The sequence below is a fragment of the Melozone crissalis genome, unplaced genomic scaffold (assembly GCF_028551555.1).
Source record: "Melozone crissalis strain CALT ecotype California unplaced genomic scaffold, PUWL_Pcris_2 ptg000014l_1, whole genome shotgun sequence".
Taxonomy (NCBI): domain Eukaryota; kingdom Metazoa; phylum Chordata; class Aves; order Passeriformes; family Passerellidae; genus Melozone; species Melozone crissalis.
In genome coordinates, this window is record NW_026535792.1 from 7,549,257 (window position 1) to 7,572,398 (window position 23,142).

At 49.4% G+C, this 23,142-nt stretch overlaps 1 protein-coding gene across 1 annotated transcript; it reads right to left on the reverse strand.

The window, feature by feature from the left end:
* Positions 1 to 9,923: 9,923 nt before the first annotated feature.
* On the reverse strand, positions 9,924 to 21,528 carry DET1 (DET1 partner of COP1 E3 ubiquitin ligase). The gene is made up of 5 exons (XM_054272781.1): positions 21,278 to 21,528; positions 19,728 to 20,848; positions 16,338 to 16,528; positions 14,547 to 14,738; positions 9,924 to 10,824 (listed from the first exon to the last, which is right to left on the reverse strand). Exons 2-5 carry the CDS (start codon positions 20,808 to 20,810, stop codon positions 10,635 to 10,637), a joined length of 1,656 nt encoding a protein of 551 aa, XP_054128756.1. The 5' UTR covers positions 20,811 to 20,848; positions 21,278 to 21,528; the 3' UTR covers positions 9,924 to 10,634.
* Between the last annotated feature and the right edge of the window lie 1,614 nt (positions 21,529 to 23,142).

Below are 23,142 nucleotides of genomic sequence, written 5' to 3' on the forward strand. Positions count from 1 at the left end.
TTCCTGCTGTGTTCCTAGAAGTATTTTGGCTTATTACTTCCTTTCAACTGCTCTCTTCCTCTTACCACCATATGTGGCTCTTGTCTAGCCCTCCATGCCATTAGTGCCCTTGTCAGACAGGAGAGCCTGAGATCTCAATCTCCTTGTAGTCATCTGTAGTAAACAACTGCACAGGTCAGGTCATCTTCCTTCCCTCTTTGTCTCACTGCTCACATTGGGAAACAAGGCATGGGGTAACTCTTTCCTTCCCTCTGGCTCACAGAGGTACATGTGCCCTATGAGAGGCAGCTCTCCCTGTTCACAGAGCACCAGCCTGGATCCATTCCTGGTTCCTGGCACAGATCTGTTGCAGTGCTTTGTTTCACCCAAGCTGTACTGACCTGCCACTGCTCTTGGCAAAGGAAAGCACCTCACTTTCTAAAGGGGCTGCTGGGATCTTGCCAGGTTTGATGCTTGCAGTCTCTTTGGCCCTGCCTTGTGCACCACAAACTGGATTTTCCAGGGTCCTGGGGAAAGCAAGCAGGGGTTAGTAGGCCCAAGGAATAATGAAATGCTGCCAAGGAGATACAGAGCGCTCAAGTCTTGAACTGTACCTCTGTGTATCCACAAGCAGCAGGTGCTTGTTGTGGGTCTGTGATGTATTATCGCTGTCCCAGCTCCATCCAGAATTTCTGCCAAGGAAATATATCAGGAGCATTAAGCAGGGAAGGTAAAAAGCAGTAACTGACTACAGGATGGATTTGCTGGATGGCAGAGGCACAGTGCCTAGCAAAGGGCACCTCACTGAAATCCCTGCTGCCAGAGAAGCCCTGGCACTATACAACATGCTCTGGGCAAGTATTTCACCTGTAAACATGGTGTATTTCAGAGCAGCCAGCAGTTCTATTGCAAATGCAGAATCTTCCTTTCTATTATTTCTCATTCTGTCATTCCTCTGTAGTTTCTTAAATTGCATAGTTAACTATTTTCTTCCTCTTTAGAGAAAGGGTACCATAGCAACAAGGCAGTGAACCTCCTTCATGGGGCTGAATGGCATACAGCAGGTTTTGAAAGAAATCACTCTGCTTAGAAAAGCCTGTTGAGTTGCATTTGACAGGAGAAAACAAGATTCAGACAAATCTCCTACTTTAGTCCAACTCTGAATTTGAAGGGAGGGTAGGTGATCTTAGAGGGAAGTTCCTTGAGCTGTCACAGATTTGACAGTGAGGAAGAGAGGCTTTCCATAGATGTTTGCCACACTAGGAGAGTTTCCCCCTCACTCCAGAAATACAGCTGCACTAGGCACTTAATATTCTGCTTTTTAAGAAGAAGATAGCAGGTCAGCCATAAACTGCCAAGATGAACTCTCTCAGTATGCAGTCAGCTGGCTGGGGAAGGGATGTGTGATGTGTTTACAGCAAGGCTGGGCTGGTGTCTGTGCCCAGCACAGCAACCAGCCTGACAAAGGAGGAGCACCAGGCTGTGCTAGCAGGTTTGTCTAACACACACAAGACCAAACACTGCTGTTCTCTACTACAGCCTGTTCATTGCATCAATGCAGAAGTGCCCAAGTCACACGAAGATGGTAGAACAAATTGAAAAGTAAAATTGTGAAGAGATCTGTGGTCCTCCTGGAATTCAGGAAAGAGTATGTGTAAAAAGTGAATCGAGAGTCAAAACAACAAGAATAAATCTTCATTTTACCCACACTTGAAATCATGGCTGTGTCCTCTGTAAAGGCCACTCCTGGACACTCTTGGTTTCTGGGTGTTTGTGAAGGTTTTAGGAGGTCTGCCACTGCTTATACAGTAGGAAGCTTTATGTCCCTCCCTGCCCTGCCTATTTTGACTGACAGTCCCATAGCACCCTCTGTGCTGGACAGAAGAGGCTGACACTGTTCTCTGTGGCTCATGGTTGGGATCTGTACAATATGATGCAAATCTTCCAGACCCCCAGCTCCCTGTACTCGGTACAGCTTTATACTGAAATCACATTTCCCATCCACCTTCTCTCCTGCCCTGATGGAGCACTCCCAAAACCATGTCCTAACTCAGTGCACAGTCTCAGCTGTTTATCCTGCAACACATCCTGGGGCTCTGGGGCAGTCAGTGAGGTGAGGGAGCACAGCTGCACAAAGCAAGGGCTGGGGTGCTCCTTCCTGCACACACTGTACAGTGGGAGAAGGCTTAAAACTCTACTGTGGTTTGTGTTGCAGGGAATTAATAGACACCAATAGTGCTTAACGATTTCCTTACCCTTCAAATTAAACTATTAATTAAGGGCCTGGTTTTAGTCAGCCACTGGTGTTTACGAGTTCTAATTGCTTTTCTTGGCATCTGGGTGGAAAGCTGTTTTCTACTGGCTCACATTCCTCCTGAGCAGCAATTACTTTATTTGTCAGTAGCGTGGCCACAGCATTAGCACTCTCATTAGGGTCATATCCTCTCCCTCTGGGCTTCCCTGTTGCTTTTGGACATTTTGCTCTCCATTCCCTCCTAACTTTTGATTCCCTACATTCAAAGATTACTTTTTTCTGAGAAACAATCTCAGAAATTGCTGCAAAGCTTCATCCTGGTTCATCCCTGGCCTTTCCTGGGATTCTGCGTTCCATTCTAAAGAAACGGTCACATAGACCTCTCTGCGTTGTATCCCTGTAAATCCCTGTGTAAAACACAGAACGCTCTCCTGACTTACAGATAAAATGCTGCCTCAGGTCTGTTTACCCCTTACTAAGTGCCACACCACCTTGGGGAGTTAGTATAACTTAGTTAGCCTTCCTTTGGACCTGGGATGGCACCTGGTGGCCTGGAAAAATAGCCCTCAGCCATCTCCCTAATAGTGTATTATTCTGCAAAGAGGAATTACTTCCCTATCCCCAGCAACAAGGACCTTCTGCCCAGAGCTGCAGCTTTATCTGCTGAATTGGTGATTTACTATTTCTTCCATGAGCATCTCAGTGACAAGATTCAGACAGCCAATTTGGATCCCTTTGTGAGATTCAATTAAACCATAAAGTGATGTCAGTGTCCTTTAACAGCTGACTGTACACACAAGCAGGCAAGGAGAAGGGGGAGAAGGGGACAGACCCTGCAGTGCTAATAAACTGAAGCAGCAGGGGTGGCTTAAGGCAGCCTGGCTACAGCTGCTAAAGACATCTGTGCAGGTTTTGCTGGCTTTCCCTCTGCTGTGGGAATACCTGGCTCGAGATGTGCACAAAGAAGGTCACTGAGTAGGTGTTTATAACCCTAAAGCACCCCTGGGAGTTTTGAAGAAGTAACAGTTCAAATCAGGTTATGTTTTTGCACTCAGACTTCGGCAGATAATCACTGTGCTGCTTTCATGCCTAGCATCCCCACCTGGCCCCTCTTCCCCTCCAACCTCAGCCCATGACCTCTCAGACCAGAAGGAGATAAAGGGCCCTTGGATTGGATTTCTGCTTTCCCAATGTTCTCCTCTCCCTGAAGAGGCATTAATGGGTACTCATGGCAGTAGGAACTGCTCAGAGGTTTTACTAATGAACAGCATAAGAGCATCCAAGCCCCCACAGGAAGGTGAAGCGGAACTGCAGAGTCCTCTTGGGGAGATGTAGAGGGGAGCCAAGCCTCGATGATATTTGCTTTTTTGAAACCACTCACACCTCCTCTGCTGAGTTCTCCAAGCTTCCCCTGCACTAGTGCCACTTGGCAGGGTCCTTAATTTCTCCAGAGTCTATAACCCTCCTCCTGTGCCCACATCTACAGAGTGGAAGCTGTGCACCTGGACCCAAACATCTCTGCAGCTCTGGAGCCCCAACAGCCATTGTTTGGGAAAGCTACTTCCAGCAGCAGCCTCACTGCTTGTTTTTCTGAAAAACAGTAAGCAGAAGGAAGAAAGGATTGGGCACAAGGGGCTCCTCTGCACAGCAGCAGGCCTGGCTTCCCACGCACACAGGGCTCCAGGTAGCAAATAAAACTTGGGGCCCCAGGAAGAATGACATATTTCACCCACCAGTCTCCCATCCTCTGCCCCCTCTGCAGGTCCCAAGGTGAGGGGAAGTAGGACTCATCTCTTCATGCACCAGCCTACAGGCACAGACCTTGCTCTCCTAATTGCTAGCCAGGCTCTCACACAGACCCTTGGCAAGATCTGGGTGCTGCCTTTCATTTCACTCCTGCCAAATCCACAGAAATAGTAATTTCCTGACCTGCCAGGGTCAAACTGACCAAGAAATGCAAATTACTGAAGACTGGTCAGCCCTGTGGACTTCTTAGTAAGGCTGATGGCTGGAAAGTAGCTTTCTCCAGCACTGGGAGATGCTCTGGGACAATCTGTCCCTGGACATGGTTGTAAAACCAGCCCTCTTTACCAAAATCCATCCAAAGAAGTGATGCTGCCTGGGGAGATCCCTTTCGAAGTGATCCTGCAGCCAAGAGACACAGTCACCAAAGGGCCAGTGTAAAACTGGAACAAACCCTGCTTGGCCACAAGCAGCTGCACAGCAGAGCTGCTCTCCCCAGCCCTTATCAGAGCCAGCAGATCAGCACCAACATCACCTTCAAACCTGAGCCCTCTCTGGGGAAGCAGCCGAGGGGGGATTTAAGGGGTAGGAGGCAGGATGAGGAGAGATTAACTCAGACTTTGCTGCCCAAAGCCAGACAGGCTGCACTGCACAATCATGCTGCCGAGATGACATTTGTCTGTCCTATGTTACAGGAGACCCTGCTTAGCTGCCAGTTGCTCCTTTCTCCTTACAAAGAGGGATTTTACAAGCATTAAGTACTAACCAGTCAGGGGTGAACCAGTGACCTACCTACGCTGCTGCAGGTATCAGCACAGATAATCTGGACCTTACCCTGACTTCAGGACCAGCCCCAAAAAAATAGGGCAGCAGCAATGAAAATTACCCAGCACGGGCAGAGCCAACAGAGCACGTGGGGCAGCGCCAGTGCTTAGGGATGAAGTCCCACACGCAGGGACAGTGCCAGCACTGCAGTAACCCACGGGATGTGTGCTCAGCCCTGCAGCTCGGGCCAAGGCTGCCTGTTGGTCGGCACAGAGGTGCTGGTGCCCCTCACCTTTCGGAGCCGGCTGTCCCCCGGCGCTGGCGGGCACGGCAAGGCCGTTTCCATGCGGATGGGCTGCTGCTCCCCGTTGCTGTGGCGACGGCGCTGGGCGCCAGCAGGTCGGAGGCGGGAGGGCGAGGATCGAGGATCGTATCTCGGCGGAGCTCACCAAGGGCACTGGGTACATCTAATCCGGCGCTGCTCCATTTTAGGCCTCCCAGGAGCACCGGGGAGGTATCAAATGACCAGCTCAGGGCAGCGAGCAGGCACTCACAGGGATGCTGCACACCGCGAATAAAAACACCCGAAAATCACATCCAACAGCAGCCAGATGGCCCTGGCAGAGCTTCCCTGCCACCTGCCTGGTTCTCACCCCTCCAAGCCCCTGGAGCAAGTGGTCCCACACACCCCAGCTCCAGCAGCCCCAGGGCTGATGTCAGCATTGCCCGTGCACCCTCACCTGCCCCATCCAAGGTGACCAGTCAGGCACTGGGACAGTTGTTGTTATATTTCGTATTTCTAGAGTCCCATACTGCTGTTATTATATTCTTAAAGTCCATGCCTTCTAGCTGGCTTTTCTACCATGCAGTTCTTCTCTGTAGCACAGCTCCTCATGGCTTCCACAGGGCTCTCAGCCCACCCCTTTTTATTCCAGTTCTCTTCACGAGCTACAGCTGCTGCCCAACTAGGGACTTCACAGCTGTAGCTCGTTTGGAGTAACTAGGACCCACTTATCCAATACACAGGACTGACTCTCACTACAGACAGTGACAGTGAGCTCAGCCACCCAACCCTCTCTCTACCCTTCTGCCTCCATACCTGATGCGGTTGCAACACACCTGAATAGAGGAAGGATACTGGCAGAGGGAAGGATGAACTTGTGCAAGAGTAGCTTTCAGATGAACAATTCACTGCCAAAAAACAGGGTTTAGGGAGTCCTCTGGGCAAAGCCAGGGCTGCTCTGGACTACATTTGGCATTTTGCAAAGCTGCTGGGGAGAAGGGAAGAAGACAGCCATGGAAAGTAGAAATAGCATGTTCCTGGCTTTAAAAAGATGAAATTCAAACTAGTTTTGTCATCCACAGAAAATAAACTCTTCCAAAGGAGGAGGTGTCCAATTCATACCTGGACAAAGCAGAATGCAGCAAATGCTGGGGCACTGGTAGTGTTATCTAAGGGCCCTGGGCGTCCATGAGCCATCCCAGCACATTCTTCCATAACTGTCTTAAACTCATTAGTCAAGCGAGGACCCAGATGTTACCAAGATGCTGCAGCACAGCCCTGAGTAGCAGGAACCAAGGGCAATGTGTCACTTTCCAGTTCTCCTCACACACAAGATCACAGCAGTTGGCCACGAAATACCAGTTTCCACATTGCTAGTTTAAAACTGTATTTTTTTTTCCTGGTAAAATAATCCATTTTTTATGGATTATTTTACCAGAAAAGCTTTTATAACCATGTAATAATTCAAGGAAGCACAAGATTCAGGCACATCAAAGACACAGGCTCTGAAACTTGCATAGCAAGGATGAAGCAAACCCACAAAATCCTGTTCAATTGTCCATAGGACATCCATTTGCTCTGCATCAGTACCTATCTGATAAAAGCTCCCAGAAGGACAACAGCTGTGAGAGAGCCACATATCTCATTGCTATGCCTTCACCATCTCTCTGCCCACAGCCCTGAGAGATCCTTGCAGGAAAAGCTGGCAGAAAAGCAGCAAGACAGATCATAAAGAAGAAAAACAAAGGGATTTCTTAAAGCATCAGGAATCTGATTCTTCTAGCTGGGTCAAAATGACCAAGGGAAGAGCTTAATAGATGCAGCACCTGAGCAAAAGGAAGGTCCTTTCAGTACACACAGGGAGCTAAATCAGGGCCAGCCATGAGCACTGGAAGGTTAATTGATAGGAGTCTTTAATAGGGACACATCTTAAACCTATCCAGAGAAATGGGATTTCTCTGCCTTGCTGTCTAATGTCTTTTTTACAAGAAATAATGCAGCTGTCCTGCTTTCACTACTTTTATTTTCTTAAAGCAAAGGCAGCAGAAGTAGTAATAAAAGATGGGATTTTGCTGCCAGTCAAATACAGTTTCCAGCTCAAGCATCTCCTCCTCACTTAGTGCCTATCTGAAAAGCCACAGGCTCAAGAGCTTTCTGGTGTGCTCAAGGTCTGCACAGGAAAGCATCGGAGAAATGGTGGAAAGGTTCAAAGGAAAATCACTTTCATGCTCAAGATGCAGATGGTTAGGAGAACTAACACAAACAGGGATGCTGCAGAGTTCTCAGCCAGATTGCAAAGAGGCAAGGAGCAGCACATCAAAAATCTGAGTGCCTCAGCACAATCCAAAAACAGTGGCCAGGCTGTCCTGCCAAGCAAGGTGTGTTCAGCTTTGTGCTGTTTCAGCTGGGGCAGCTACAGAGGATGGAGCCCTGCTTTCCTGGAGATGGCTAAACAAACACCTGCCAGACCATGTGAAGTGGGAATTAATTCCTTGTTTTGCTTTGCTTGCATGTGGCTTTTGCTTTACCCATTAATCAGTGTTTATCTCAACCCACAAGTCTTCTCACTTTTCTCACCTGTGAGGGAGTGAGCAAGTGGCTCTGTGGGGCTGAGCTGCCAGCTGGGGTTAAACCACAACAAGCTTTCATCCTTTGATCATGCAGAAAATGTCCAAAAGATTAGATAAATGCTGAACATGGAATAAAGGAAGAGTCCCCGAGTACAAGCTAGGCTAGTAATAATATGCAAAGGGAAAAATGTAACCAAGAATTCCTCTCCCAGCATTAGTTCATCTAGACAAGAATCTGAGAAATCTGCAGGAACTACAGAAATGCCTCAGAGGGGAACATTCTTAAGGACACTTGTACTCTAAGTGCCAGGAAGAGGCAGCAAGCTCCCATGGGATATGTCTGCACAGTCCAAGGCCCTGCTCTCTTCTTATCAAAGGAATTCCCATCTATATCATTCAGATTTTTGGAAGACAAAGACAATAAATCAGACTTTTAAAGCAAACTCTGTTTATTCTGGTTTTATCTTGTGTTGCTAACAAATCTTTGCCCTAACCTAGGAAAAATATCAGATAGAAAATATCTCCCCTTTTCTCCCACCCTCCCCACCACACACACTTTTTGTTTCTTAAATAAAAGCATCAAAATTTCAAGCATGAGAGACTTTTCTTTCCATACATTTCTGTAACAAAATTAACTCTGTTGTTGATATAAAATGCAGCAGCCAAGACCACAGGATCTGCTATGCTACTCCAAGGCAATTAGTACCCAGTATGATCAGTTTGTCTGCAAACATAATAAAAAAATACTTAGCACTTATCCAGCACTTTTTATCCATGAATCTCTAAGTGTTTTATAAAAGCTGAAAATATGTTTTTGGCCTCATTTACGGAGAAGAAAACACCAGCTGGAGAAGGAAGAGATTTGCCCCCAGCCTCAGAATTTAATAGCAGAGCTAAGAACAGATCTCTTTCTCAGCCCCAAGTCCAACAATCCATGCCACACTCTCTGCTTTACACAGGGAAGCCTGAATTTGGCAAAAGCCCCTACCACAGAAATGCTGAAGTTTATATTTTTGCCACTGAAAAAAGAGTCTCAATGGAGATCTGACAGCTAATTTAGTAAGCACTGACTTCCTGAGGCTGTGACACCAAGGAGTAAACAGAGTCTCAGATGGAGCAGCTGGAAGCTTAGGGGGGAAAAAAAAGTCTCATACTGAAGTGCGAACAGCTGTGAGAGTGGTGCAGAGGGAGGCAAATCCATGATCTACAGTGTGCAAACCATTCTCCACTTGGAGCTTTAATTGAATGTTTGAGGAACAGATCACAGGATAAAACCCTAAAACCTTGACAAATAGTGTCATTAGATGAGAGGAACCTGCAGCTAAAGCACTGACACCTCCTCTGTTAGCAGTCTCCTGACCCGCCGGCACTCCTGACAGACCTGAGACACCAACAGTGCAAACACCAGGAAAAGAGCAGTGAAATGCAATGTCTTGCCTAGAAATAATGTTTAGCAAGGCCAGGAGAGAAGTACAGTGAGAGGCAGAGAGCGAAGGCTGATTCAAGGACCTCAGGACACCCTTAACTTTGAGGCCCACCACTCATACCATGAGCAGGCACCCACACAGCTCTTCTCCAGTGCATCACCAGCAAAAATTAATGCAACACTCCTCTTCACAGGCATGTGGCCGCAACACATCACCCACAGCTCATTTTGGTCCAATTGAGACACCCACAGGGTCCTTTAATGGAGAGGGTCTCCTGTGTATTAGCACCAATTTTCTATTGCCCCCACTGTACCTCCTAAAGGAATGGGACAAGAACAGGCTCCAGCTTCTGATGGAGCACATGGTGATGCTGGGATGGTTGTGCTGCCTGGCAGCATCATAAACCAGCCCTCATGTAACAACCCCCCAAATGCTGGCCTACAACCAAAAACTCCATTTTTAAGAGAGAAGGGTAGGCCAGCATCCTCACCAGCCCACAGTCACAGGTAATTACACACAGGAGTTTAATTTATCAGCAGCACAAACACTGCCATGGTCCAGCCAACACTGCCATGCTGGCCAGCTGTGCTCTGAAGCCTGGAAACAGCATCTGGGTTCTCACAGAGAACAGTGTATCAAACAGACAGAGGTAAGCAACCTAAGTCAACAAGTTCATCTCCAGACTGCCCACCCACAGCAGCGAACATGAATTCAGGTCTCCACCCTTCTTCCTGGGCAAACCCTGCTCATTTTCTATGCTGGTACTCCCAACACACAGGAGGGTGCCAGCAGCTGGGTGTCCCTCTTCTCAGCAGCAGAACTTGCAGATTAACCGCCATGCTGCAGAAGAGTCCTTCTGACATGACCAAGGAGCTGCTGTTGCTCCCCACACCCTTCCCAGACACCCATCTTCCTCCTGCACCCACTTTCTCATGCTTTGCAGACAGAACCAGCTGCCCTGGCCTGCTGGTGTAACACTATCTCTCACTTAGGAGCTTTTACTAAGGCACAAAGATTAAGTGACTTGCATAAGGGTCAGGAACACACCTCATGCCTCTCAACTGTAGTGATTTCTCACACCTTTTTTTTCCTGACCTCTTGCATATTAAAATGACATGAGCAGATTGTGTGGATGAGAGCAGGATCTCATTTCCCAAGCAATTCTGAAGATACAAACAGGGGTAGCTGTATCCAAGCCCTCCCCACGGCTCCCATCCCTTCCCTCTGTGACAGGTCACCTGTCCAACACGATAGGAGAGCACCAGTGCAGAAGGGAGTGCTCCACAAGTGTGATGCAAAGCTCCATCTCTGCCATCCTAAGACCCACAGCAGGATAGAAAACAGAGGAAAGGAACCTCAGCTACACTTTGTTCATCAACAGGAGCAGGGAAGGACAGTGGGGAGATCTCTGCAGCACAAAGAGTCTCAGAAGAAGCCCTCCCACTCCCATAACTGGGGTGCATCAGCTGATCCACGGCTGAGTGCCCTGATGGGAGCTCCCAGGTGAGGTTTCTTTCCACGAGCGATGGTTTGGTTTCCCAGAAGGTGTGAGTGCCTGCCTTTGGTGCACCAGTGGCAGAGGCCCAGCAGCAAGGAGAGCACCCTGAGTCCCTCTAGGTGCAGCTGTGCCTCATGTGGAAGTTGACCACGTACTCGGCGTTGGTGCGCTGCACCGAGATGGCGAAGGGCTCGAAGGGGTGGAAGGTGAAGGCCACCAGGCGCCGCACCGTGTGATTGATGGGGCGCCCCAGCAGCCCCGCCTGGATCTCGAACTTCAGCAGGCCGGAGTCACGGGCGTAAAATCTGAAAGGAAGAGAAAGTCAATTATGGCAGTTCCCCGCTATTGGCTTTGCCATCTGGGCTCTTTGCACACAGAAACAAGCGCCTCGTTGGAGCGCTGGTGCTCCCTGAGGAGCAGAAGGTCTTTAGCTGGGTGCCTGGCTCTTGGCTTCGCAGGGAAGTCCCTCTCAGGGCAGTTGTTTTCCACTGTCTAGAAAAACATCATTTTATTTTATTATTAGCAATGAGAGAACTCTGCCTGTCACTTTGGTGGACAAAGCTGACTTCATAACAGGGAGTCAGTTTGGTTCAGGCCCCACCTGTGCTCGCTCTCCAACCTCTCTTAATGCAAGCTGTTCCCTTGATCCCCAAGGCAGATATACTGTACAGAACTGAGCTCCCTTCCCTTAGCAATGCCCTTCAGAGTGTTAGGCCACCCTTTCCTCCCCGTGGTACTGCCAGAGAAGGCTTTACACTGCTGTCCTTGTGCCTGTTCAGTGAAGGAAGTCGCTGCAATCCTGCTCGAGGGTGCCATGTTGTAGTGTACAGCTCAAGCAAGGTTTTGCAATTCCTTTTAGATTGCCACCAATACAGCATTAATGGGACAGGCTGTGCAGGAGGTACCTGATGAATCGGATTCAATAACCACTGCAAGGACAGAGGTCAAGGAAAACCTTATGACCTGCTGCTGTCACCCACACACCTGCCTGTGGGTCAAGCACATATGCTCTCCAGGTGAGCTCTGGAACACAGCTCCAGCACAGAGGGAACATTTTCAGGGGGATGAGACAAACAGCTCTGAAAAGACAGGTGAGTCCAGGGAAGCTCTTTGTTTCTTGACCCTCCCCTGCACAGTCTGTGTAACTGACATAAGCCCAGGTAACACCACTGTCCTCTGCTGCTGTCAGAACACAGGACTCTCTGTGGGGATCCAACCCTCCCCAAGACTTTGGAGAAGGCTTCTGGGATGTAGTGGTGGAGGTTTCTGGATGTGGTACCTTCACCAAGTAGCTGGGCTCTAACTCAAATCCTCCCCCTGAAGCTGTCTCTGTTTGTCAGACCATTTTCATTAGACCTCTTCCAACTTCAGGCACAGAATTGCCATTATGCCTCCCAGCTGTTTTCTTCTCCACCAACACTTAGTGCATGCGGGTATTTTGCATTTTCCTCCGATTTTAACTCCAAGAATGCTTTTAATGTCTGAGCACATCTCCCCCCCGCCAGCAACACGATGCACTCAGCTCTCAGCCTGGAAGAACGGATGATGACAGATACCAGCGATGCTGTTTCAGGAGCAGACATACTCCACATTTTAACAACACAGCCTATTGAGAACCTCATGTTCTTCCTGGAGGGCCACTCTCCTCTCCCTTCCTCTGAATCAAAGTGCCAGCCAGCCCTACCTGAAAATTGCACACAAGAACCCAGCAAGAGAGTCACAATCTTGGTATTTGGCTTTTCAAAAAGCCCTTTTCCTCCTACACAAGGCTGGGTATGCAGAGGGTCATTCTTTAAATAAAGCACAGTCCCCCATCTGTTCCTCTCTCCCCCAATTCACAACAATTTACTACTCAAGATGAAGCTCCCTGTAATCTTAAAAGATGTGCTCAGTTTGGTATTTTTAAATGTATTTTTAAAAGTGCTCTGCAATCAGAGGCCATTTCCATGGGCTCTCATTCTGGGGATAAATTAGGCACTGCAATATAAAATTGTATGTCAACAGAAACAGCAAGACCGGCCTTTTCAAACCGTAGGAAAATGGAAGATTTATCTGCAGACCAATTCTTTGGTTAAATGGCTCCTTATTAGCCATCTAGATGGATTTTAGAGACCCCCTGCTATAGGTAGAGCTGTGTTAGAGCCTCTTCCCTCAAGTGCCATCATTTCACCCATTGAATATCTCTTCAGGCCTCCTGAAAAGAGACTGGAAGGTGGTGGTCATGGGGAACCTAAAGTCCTTCCCACCTGACAGGAAACAACCACTGGTCCCTTAAGCAGGCAGAACTGAACCTTCTGGGATGCAGACAAGCACTAAGGGTTAAAAGAACGCAGTGCACAGAAATATTGAATTGATGTGGAAAAGGTCTGGAAGCTTTCCTAGCTCACACATCGTGCCAGGAAACTGCACACAGATTATAACAACCTTAGCTACTGAAGGGTTTTCCATTCCAGACAATTACAGGACTTACATTACAAATCCTGTGGTCCCTCATTTCCAAGCCCTCTAACCCCAACAGGCAGCTGGCATTATTTTATTAATCCCTTTGTTTTGCAAGTGAGAACCACAGCAGCACTATTTCAGCTACTGAATGGTTAAGGTTAGCGCCTCATCTTCTGCTTACTTTCCAAAAAACCAGGAGCCCCACTGCTCCGAGGCTCTATTCAAGTCCTAATTGACTCTGCACAGCTTTGAGCTTTAAAAGCTCTGGCTCTGAAACGCTGGTTTGCTCAGGGGAGGGAGGGAAGGTGGCACTTGGCTTTGTTTACTACAAAGACTCCACCGCAGCACATGACTGCGGTTCTGCTGCCTTTTGTCCGCGGGAGCCCGGCGCAGGTTGGCGCTGGCAGACAACTGCCACCCTGCAAGTTTTCCCAACATCAAGCATGACAAGGGGGAAAAGGGCAGGCTTTCTTTGCAGATAACATGGAAGCTGGAGATCAAACCAAATCATACAGGCAGAAGAATCAATTAAATATACATAATTTGGGAATTGAGAGCGCAGAAATAATCAGAAGTTCCCCGCCACCTGAGTCAGGGCCAGGGGAGATATGAAACCACTTTTTGAGCATGCATTGATGAAAATAAAGTTGGGAAGCAGTCCAGAATGATCTCCCTAGGCTGCCTGAGCCCCCAACATGTGTGCAGTCACTAAACAAAGCACTCAGGCACTGAAGGCTCTCTTTGTTTTCAGAGCATAGATTTGCTTCTGCAGTACTAGGAGCAGAAATACTATTCTGCCTGGGTAACTCAGGCTCTTTGAGCCTGTCAAGCTGGAGACGTTGGATTTTTAACCACTACCTCTTGCAGCCATGGCTGCAGCCAACAAAAAGAAATAAATAGTCCTGATATTTCTTTAAGAAGCATTGCAAACCTCCTTATTCTCAAGCTCAGACTTACTCCCTCTGCCAGCATTGGAGACTCAGACAGAAGAGGCACAGAATGGCCCTGGCACCTGGCTAAAATTCCTACTACAGACAGAAATTTCCTACAGATCACAGAGAGAAGGGAGTATGACAAGGAGTACAGCTCCCATGGTGAGAACAGTAAACAAGGGAAGTCTGAAAACAGCTCAATCAATACCACAGGCTTTCTGAGTAACACCTAGCCCAGATACTATTTTATTCACAGGACAAACCAGACAATCCTTGCCAACTAAACCCACATGCTCAGAGAGGATCTTTCCAGCACAGGAAAGCAGACATCAGAGCTGTATCACTCTGCAACCCAAACACAACGGCAGCACTGCAAGAAGAGGAGGAGGAACAAGACCATTCATATGGAAAAGGCTGAGACTTCACCACCCAAACCCTCCCCAGAGCAGAGCAGCTCAGCAAGGAAACATGAAGAGCCCTCCCACACATCCACATTACTGTAAAAGGAGAGAGGCCAAGTTTTGTGAAACAAATCCCCTGGTGAAAGGATTTCCTAAGAGAAAGGCTTCCATCTACTCCCTATTCTGCACACTTGATGCCACATGGCAGAGGTGATTTACAGCGACTCTCTCCTCACATACAGCTGCCCATACCTTATGGGGTGATCACCACAGGTCTTGGGCCGCTCCATGACTGACACCCACTTGTCATCATAGCTGAAGAGGGACAGGTCGAGGTAGGGGCTGCCGCTGTAGGACTGGGCGCTGATGGGGAGCTGCCCCAGCAGGCGCCGCACGGCCTCCGTGTGCCCTCCATACTTGGCGTTCACAATCGTGTCCTTGAACCTGCAGCAAAGCAAGAGACACCTCCTGTTCACAAAGGCCACAGCTGAACAGCACATCTTAAACAAACCAAGCAGGAAAACTGACAGGGAGAGAAAAGAGCTGCGGTGTAAGAACTATAGAGGGTCATTTCCAAAGATGTATCACAGTGATTCAAACATCAACCAGTTCTGCTAACCTTTTCATCCTCCCTTATCATTACTGTCTCACTCACAATGTCCAGAGTGACAGAAGGAGAAGAATGTGCCTACCCACAACGTCTGGACCCAGCTGCTCTGCAGTACAGGAAATGAACAGGATCAGAAACAGGGAGAGATGGATTAGCAGCTGATCAGTCAATCCAAGTTTTACCACAAAGCCTGGAAACAGCATGAGCAAAAGCCAAGGGGCTTTCACAGTAACAGTTGAGCCCTTAATGTTTACTTGACAATCCTCCTCTCTCCACCCATTGTTTTAAATGCATAAAGGGAGAAACCTTAGATGAAGAAGAACCTTGATGAGGTTCTTCCTGGTTGAGAAAGTTCTTCCTGGTGGAGAAATTAACACAGGCCGGATTTCTCTTTCCAAGAAAAATTTGAAACTTTACATGTGCATAAACAGTCAGATCATCTGCAGGGACAATAAGGAGGGTAAACACTCAGCCAGAAGCCAGCTCACTGTGGACTATGCTCTATGGTACTTTGCTGTAGAAGCTACAACACTCCTGTTACAGGCCCTTGTAGCAAGGGGAGGAAAATACTCTCCTATCTACTCTAACAAAAGGCTGAAGTTGTTCTTCGTGAGTCTTCAGTGAGTCCTCTCATTCTCTCTCCCATTAAACATTATGGATTTCCTGACAAGTTACTCTAGAAAGTTACAGACATAGTCAATTTCGTCAGACTTATGTGACATCAGCCTAAAGTCAACAGAAGCTTGATGCCCATAAGTGGATGGCAAGTACTTTGGATGATGAGAAACAAGTCACTGGAAGAAAAAAACACCTGAGTCACAACAAAATTTTCCTAGAGAAGTAACACACTCTGCCTCATTAAAACCACATCTGACTGTTAAGGCATATTCTAGAAACCCAGGTTATTTTGGTATTTTGTACAGCTTTCACAACAGATCTAAGCAGATGAGTTTCCCTTCTCCTAGTACAGTGATGATAACCATGAGCTGGTGACTGATGTTGAGGAAATGCTACAGAACACAGTTTGGTACATGCTAAATTCAGAGAATGTCACTTGGCAAAATACACACAACTGGATCATGCCAGCATCTTGACAAATCCTATCTTCAGGGACCAAAGTTACTGGGCAGTAACACTTTAATAACCTCCAAAAGAGTTTCTGCTCAAGGAGAGACAGAAACATCTTTCTCTCAAAATTCCCTTCCTTTCTTCTAAGCAGCAGTTTGCAACTGCTTTGCTTCTTCCCCTAACAAGGTAAATGCTGTGGAATATAAAATCAGATTCATCAGGCTGCAAGAATGAACCATGTATAGTCCACCTGGCAAAGGGGGCCAAAGGAACTGGTTTTCTCAGGTTGGTATTTGATACTGGCCTTCAGCAGACGGGGCTGAGCGAGTGTCTATACGGAATAAAGCATGCTCCGAATGGCTCACCGGCGCTGGATCTGCCTCGCAAAGTTGTTGCTGGAAGCTGAGCAGGGGAACTGGACAGCCTCACTGTGTAGGGTGGCATTCCTGAAGAGGTCACAGAAGTTCTCAAACAGCTCCAGCAGCTCATCAGATGTGTTCTCAAACACGGCAATGACCTCCGTGGTCACCATGTTGTACACGACGAAGAACGAGGGCTGGGAGAGAGGCAGAGGTTACCCAGGAGAGCACAGCTGTCCCTTCCTTCTCCCCACATCACACCACAGACCCCATCCAAATTTCTCCACAGCACAGGAGAATCCTACATCCTCACACTAATCTGTTCTCCTATTGGAATGTCTCAACATGTACCCAATTATCCACCTCTCAGCTGTGATTATTTAAGAAAACTTAATGGGCTTCCAATTCTTAAACTTGAACTAGATGAAACCATACTGTTTTCTCTTCTTCTCTGTCCTCCACCAAACCCAAAACACTTACTCAAGTGCCAAATTTAATCTTCATTCCTGCTGAAAAAATTACTTCAGATCCAATGCTAGCTGACCTCAAATTATTTTTACCTCTGCATAGATATATTAGTTTCTTCCCCTTCTTAATATCTGCATCACACAGAGATGAGCCTTTTTATCTACTGTGCACTACATCACTGCCCACAAAAAGCTCTGCCCTCCAGGTACCCTGCCAACACAGAAATGAAAATCTGAAAGATATTGATGACTTCTTAATGCTGACATTCTCCTGCAAGATGGCCCTTGTACCATGCTGTGGACTGGCAATGAATCCTGGCACGAATGAGCAAGAAATTGGGAAAAAAGGTGACAATGTGTCAGCACAGCTACAGCAAAGGGAGATGACATTCCCATCCCATTGGGAAAGGGCATATTTAATTCTTGGTCATTAAAAGTAGCTTTCATTAGAGACAGAAGTGCTGGCACCCCAAAGTAAGAACCTGTCCCCACTTCAAAGGGAGCTAATTCCCATAGCATCTGATAAAATCTTCTGTCAATAGAGGTAATTCCTAAATGCTTCACCTCCTGCTCCCAAATGCTCAGGGATGATGGCAGGCACTCTGCCCACCCCACCCACCTGCAAATATCACAAGGTTTGTTTGTTTTACAGCCCCAAAATAAACTATGATAATACAATCCAGCCCCCACATGTCCAAACGAAACACACAGGATGAGGTTACTCACTAGACTACTGCCTGAGGAAAGGGAAGCCCTTCTGAAATAAAGGGTTGGAGCAGAGAGAAAATAAGAGAAGACAGCAGAAGGAAAAACTATTTTAATCACTAAAGACTGCAGAGAGTATCCTCCAACTTTTTTATTTAAAGTTTCTTTGCCAGGTTAACATAGAGACACATCTACAGGATGTCCCTGAGCAGGGAAACCCTCACTGCTTTTGCAGCACCTGTAACACCACCAAAACATCTTCATGGGAGGCAGCAGCTGAGTGCCACATAAACCACACAGCAATGCTGACAAGCCTACAACAGCAACACACCCCCAAGCTACCTATGCAGAGCACACTCTTAAAGACCTCAAAGGACAGTGCAGACCCAAACAAAAACCACACAACCCACAACCATGAACAGCAACTCCTCAACCTTCTTGGCAGAGAAGCCAGAGGGGAGAAAGAATCCTGAAATTGGATGAAACCTTGTGCTCCTTGTCTGACAGACTGAAAAGAAATGGGAGCTGTAGTTATTTTGTGAGCCAAGTTTTACTCAGAAAGCCCTAACACAATGCCCACCTTCAGACAGGTCTGTGGAGACTGCTCCACATCTGGAATTATCTCTGGAAGAAGTGAGAAATGAGGCACTTTTCTTCCCCCAGCATAAAACCCAGCGCCAGAGGCACACTGCAAACAAACCACAAACTGCATCTTAAAGTAACCCTGGGGTGAAGAGAGTGGAGAGCTCCTTGCAGCAAACCAGGCAATAAACTCTACTAACCACAGCAGAGTGCAGAGCTGAGCCAGCCACAAACATTTACATCATGGCCAGGAGCTCATTCCAGACACCAGCAACGAGCAGAACCCTTCAGGGCACTTCCACAGAGCCTTCATATTTCTGAGACAGACATTCAGCTTTACACCAATGGGCAACATGGATTAGATAAAGCCTTACCTATTTCCTCCTAAAGCAACTCCCCCAAACAAACACCACAGAAAAGGAAAATAAAACAAAACAAAACAGAGACATCTCCCAGGAATAACCAGACAGAGGCAACACACGAAGAGCTACTGTTTATTTCTTCTAGGACCTAATTCCTGGCAAAGATGTGGGGAAGAGAAATGCATGAGAGAAAACAAACCTCTGGGGAACAATCAGACCTACATGCTGCATTGGAGATTTATCACAAATTCTTGCTAAATACTTTCAACAGAATAAAACCAAGCTGATTAAAGGAATAAAAATTAGCTAAAAAAATCCCTTAGTTTCACAGGGCTCAAAACGTGACCAACCACTCTAAAAGCAGTAAAAAGAGATGATTAACATGCAGGGTTGTGAAACATCTGGAGGGACCCAGCACTGACTGAGCTACATTTGCTCTAATTCCACTTCTTTAGTAATAAATTGAAAAGAGAAGCAATTGGCCCATTAGCCTGATCTAAAAGCTGCTACTCTAATTTGGAGAGATCATAAATACTACCTCTTACTGGAGCTTGAAAGACTAAGTACGTGGGCAGAACAGAAATGGTAATTGTACCAGGGAAAATGAAGACTATTATATTTGAAAAACATGCTTGAAGATACATGAGAAAAAGGAGAGACTACCTCTACAATTTAAATGGAGTATATAAAATATCAGCTAAAATTAAATTCATTTGGGGATTTGGGGAAGGGAAGAGGATTGAGCATCTGTGAGCATGGGGAACAATCCTTGGAGAAAGGAACTTGCTAACACATCAGATCTTTCTCATTTTGCAGGTGAGAAGGAAGGAAGCAATGAAATTAAGAAAACAGAAGATACAGAAGTTATTCAATATCAGAGGCATCAAAAAAGACTCAGGTACTAGGGATCCTAAATAACCTTTGCAGGCTCATTAAGGAACAGCTCACAGCATTGTAATGCTTGAGCACTTGTCCCAAAGCAATGAGCAGCCTGAAGAGGGAGGCAGAAATTAAGAAAACAGAAGATAGAGAAGTTATTCAATATCAGAGGCATCAAAAAAGACTCAAAAAGGTACTAGGGATCCTAAACAACCTTTAGAGGCTCATTAAGGAACTGTTCACAGCATTGTAATACTTGAACACTTGTCCCAAAACAATGAGCAGCCTGAAGAGGGAGGCAGTATCTGAGCCACCTGGTCTAGTGGACTCCTAGCAAGGCAGTAGGAATTAGATGGTGTTTAAGGCCCCTTCCAACCCCAAACCATTGTGTGATTCTGTACCTGGGAAGGATCTGTCACCCGCAGCGTGACCACGTCCTCACTGGTGTATTTGATAAACAGATGGTTCTCATCCAAGAGCTGCATCTTCCACATGCGGAGCTGCCTCAGCTGGTCAAAGTACTGGAAGAACCTTCTCTTGGCTATAGCACTCCCATCCTGCTCAGCCCTTCTCCACAGGTACACCAGCAGCCTGTGCTTCAGGGAGTTGATGAAGGGCTCCTTGTAGGGGTTGGCCATTCCCGTCTGCGTGTCCCGCTGCACCTCGGGGTACACGGCCGACAGGGTCAGCAGATCGTCCTCGTAGCAGAAGCGGCCGATGGTCCTCACGTCGATGAACGTCCCCTCGGGCGTCACCTGGAAGACGTGGATGGTCTGCTGCTGCACGGAGAGGATGGCCAGGATGTTCTTGTACAGGTACAGCCCCTGGTTGTGCGACAGGATGACCTTGTCGCACTTGAAGGCGCGCGTGTCGCACAGCCGGCCCGTGTGCAGGTCGATGATGTGCAGGGAGTAGTCCTCGAGCGGGGAGCGCGGGTTGGGCGTCACGGACTCGCTGTTGCGGTACACCTCGAAGAAGGGCGGGTGCGGCTCCTCAGGCAGGTAGGCGGCCGAGCCCACGATCACGTAGCGGCAGTCGTCCGTGAACAGGCTGCACTCGCGGTTCAGGTGCTCCCCGTTGGAGGCCACGTTGGTGATGTGCAGCAGCACGAAGAAGCGCTCGAAGAGCCGCCCGCGGATGTTGACGGACCTCTGGTCGTTGCCGTTGGCCAGGATCTCCCCCTCGTAGCCCTGCAGCAGGTCCTCGGCCGCCTGGCAGCCCTGGTACTCGTAGATCTCCAGCGAGGTCTGGTCCGAGGAGAAGGCGATGAAGTAGCGGCCGTCGGGGGAGAACTTGCGCAGGAAGCAGGGCGGCTTCTCCACGTTGACCACGGTGAAGTTGGGGAAGACGTTCTGGTGGAAGACGCGCACCTGGTGCCAGTGGGTGCCCGCCTTGCCCGAGCTGATGCGGCGCCGCTCCAGGCGGTGGATGACGTTCTGGTTCTGGATGCGCCGGGGCCTGATGGTGGGCGCCTCATGGTCCATGGTCAGAGCTCTACTTCATCTTCATCTTCATCTTCATCCTGCGGGGACAGCACACGTGCCCTGGGACCGGCATGGAATTCAGGGAACAGGGAACCCATGGACCCACAGCGCCCAGCAGAGGGGTTTGGCTAAAAGGGACGCGGGGGGGAAGGAATAGCACGGGAGGGACACGGGGCAGGGACTGGGAGAAAGACCAGGAAAACGAGGGCAGTCCAAAGATGCCTCCAGGGCAGTCCTGCCTGCTAAACAGAGACACAGCGGGGAACCATGGGGCGAAGGAAGGAGCCAGGAAAAGGTACAGGCACGGCTGGACACCACGGGAATAAAGGGAGCCTCCATACACCCAGGAAGCCAGGGATAATTGCAGACATGACAAGCAGCAGGCACAGGGCACAGCTTGGGAAGAACGGAGGAAGCTGGGGGCGAAGGGGCACAGGAAGGATCACCCGCGATGTGTCCGGGCCCACCTGCCGAGAGGGAAGCGAGGAGCTCCGGTCCCCCGGGCTGAGGAGAGACTGAGCTCCAGGGAAGCCCGGGGGCAGCTGAGGGCCCTCCCGCCAGGGGTACTGGGGATCTCCCGCCGGCCCGAGGGGTAAAGGGACACGGGGGACTGGGGGCCGCGGTGGTCTCTGTGCCGGTATGGGACCGGGGAGAGGTGTGGGCCGCGCTCACCGCTGGGGCCACGCCGGGTCCCGCTCAAGCCATGGCCGCCGCCATCTTTCCGCCACGGCACAGCGGCGGGGGGGCGGCAGCGCACTTCCGCTTCCGACCCCCGCACCAGAGAGATGGGGCCTGCCGGGCCAGAGTGCCGCGAGCGGCCTGGAGCGCCCCCTGGCGGCGGGGAGGACCCTGCACCGGGCACCCGCCGCCTATCCTGAGCCACAGCGCCCTTAAACCCATCCTGCATCCATCCTGACCCCTCTGCACTCCAAAACCCATCCTGCACCCACCCTGACCCCTCTGCACCCCAAAACCCATCCTGAACCCCAAAACCCATCCTGCATCCACCCTGAGCCACAGCATCTCAAAACCCATCCTGGACCACAGCACCCCAAAACCCATCCTGCACCCATCCTGAACCCATCCTGAACCCCCAGCACCCACCCTCCCACCCCAGCACCTCAGAACCCATCCTGCACCTACCCTGTACCCCAGCACCCCTCCTGAATCCCCAGCATCCATTTTGCACCCCAGAACCCATCCTGCATCCCTCCTGAGCCCCAGCACCCGCCCTGATCCCTCTGCACCCCAGAACCCATCCTGCCTCCCCTGCACCCACACTGCACCCCCTGCACCTCCAGCACTGCCTTCACCCATCCTGCACCCACCGTGCCCCCTCTGCTGCCATCCTGTACTCCCCTAGACCCATCCTGCACCCTCCTCCAGCCCAGCCACCTCATCCCAGCACTCTGCAAACCCCATCCAACCATCCCCAAGTCCCCTACATTGCCCTTCACCTCTCCGTGCCCCTGAACCCCTCCATGCCTGGAGCATCTCCTCCATCCCCAGGAAGTGTCTGGCACAGCCCCACCACTCCCAGCATGGGGACACCACAGGGGACACCACCACACCTCCCTCCAGCATTTTGGGGTACACCCCAACAGCGACAGCAGAGCCTGGGGTCACCCCCGGGCACCTCTCAGGCCTCCCCAAGGGTTTGAAAGCTTTTGCCCGCCTTGGCTTTTAGCAGCACCCCTCCGCCCCGTGCATTAGCGCCGAGGGCAGCTCTGAGGGGCTCTTCTCCTTCAAAGGCAGGCAAGCAGGAATGTCAGGCGGCCCTTGAGATCCATTTGCCGGCCTCTCGCCGGGGCTGAGCCCACGCAGGGCTCTCGGAGCCACTCCAGAGGCCGACGTGGGAGCAGGAGCTGGAGAGGGGCAGGGTGCTCGGACCAGGGTGCTGGGGAGCCTGGGGGGGATCCCATCCCTGCATCCCAGGGATGTGCTCCCTCTGCTGTGGGGCAGCTGGACCCACAGGGGCTGAGGAGCCCAGGAAAATTCCAACCCTGCATCCCAGGGCTGTGCTCCCTCTGCTCTGGGGTGGGTGGACCCACGGATGCTGGGGAGCCCAGGGGATCCTGTTCGGGAAGATGAAACAGGAAATCCTTATAAATATGATTGTCTGGGAAAAGATTTTGAGAATTTAGAAACTATAGGCGACATCGAAATGAAAGCAAGCTTTGAGATACCTCAGTTTCTGAACAATGGGAAAACAATGGTGTGGCCGCTGAAGGTAATCTCCTTTTGATGGAACAACACCCTCTGCTTGCAGACAGGTCCAAGGGCAGAGCAGACCCTGCCAGCTTGGCAGAAGGGGCCCAAAGAGGAGTTTTTA

What these genes read in the sequence shown, in the direction of transcription:
- DET1 (XM_054272781.1), bottom strand. Translation starts at nt 20,810, where the DNA reads ATGGACCATGAGGCGCCCACCATCAGGCCCCGGCGCATCCAGAACCAG. An exon ending in GCGAGGCAGATCCAGCGCCG is followed by an intron (nt 14,739 to 16,337) that starts GTGAGCCATTCG and finishes GCTTTGCTGCAG; the next exon opens with GTTCAAGGACACGATTGTGA. An exon ending in TGTGGTGATCACCCCATAAG is followed by an intron (nt 10,825 to 14,546) that starts GTATGGGCAGCT and finishes TCTTCCTTTCAG; the next exon opens with ATTTTACGCCCGTGACTCCG.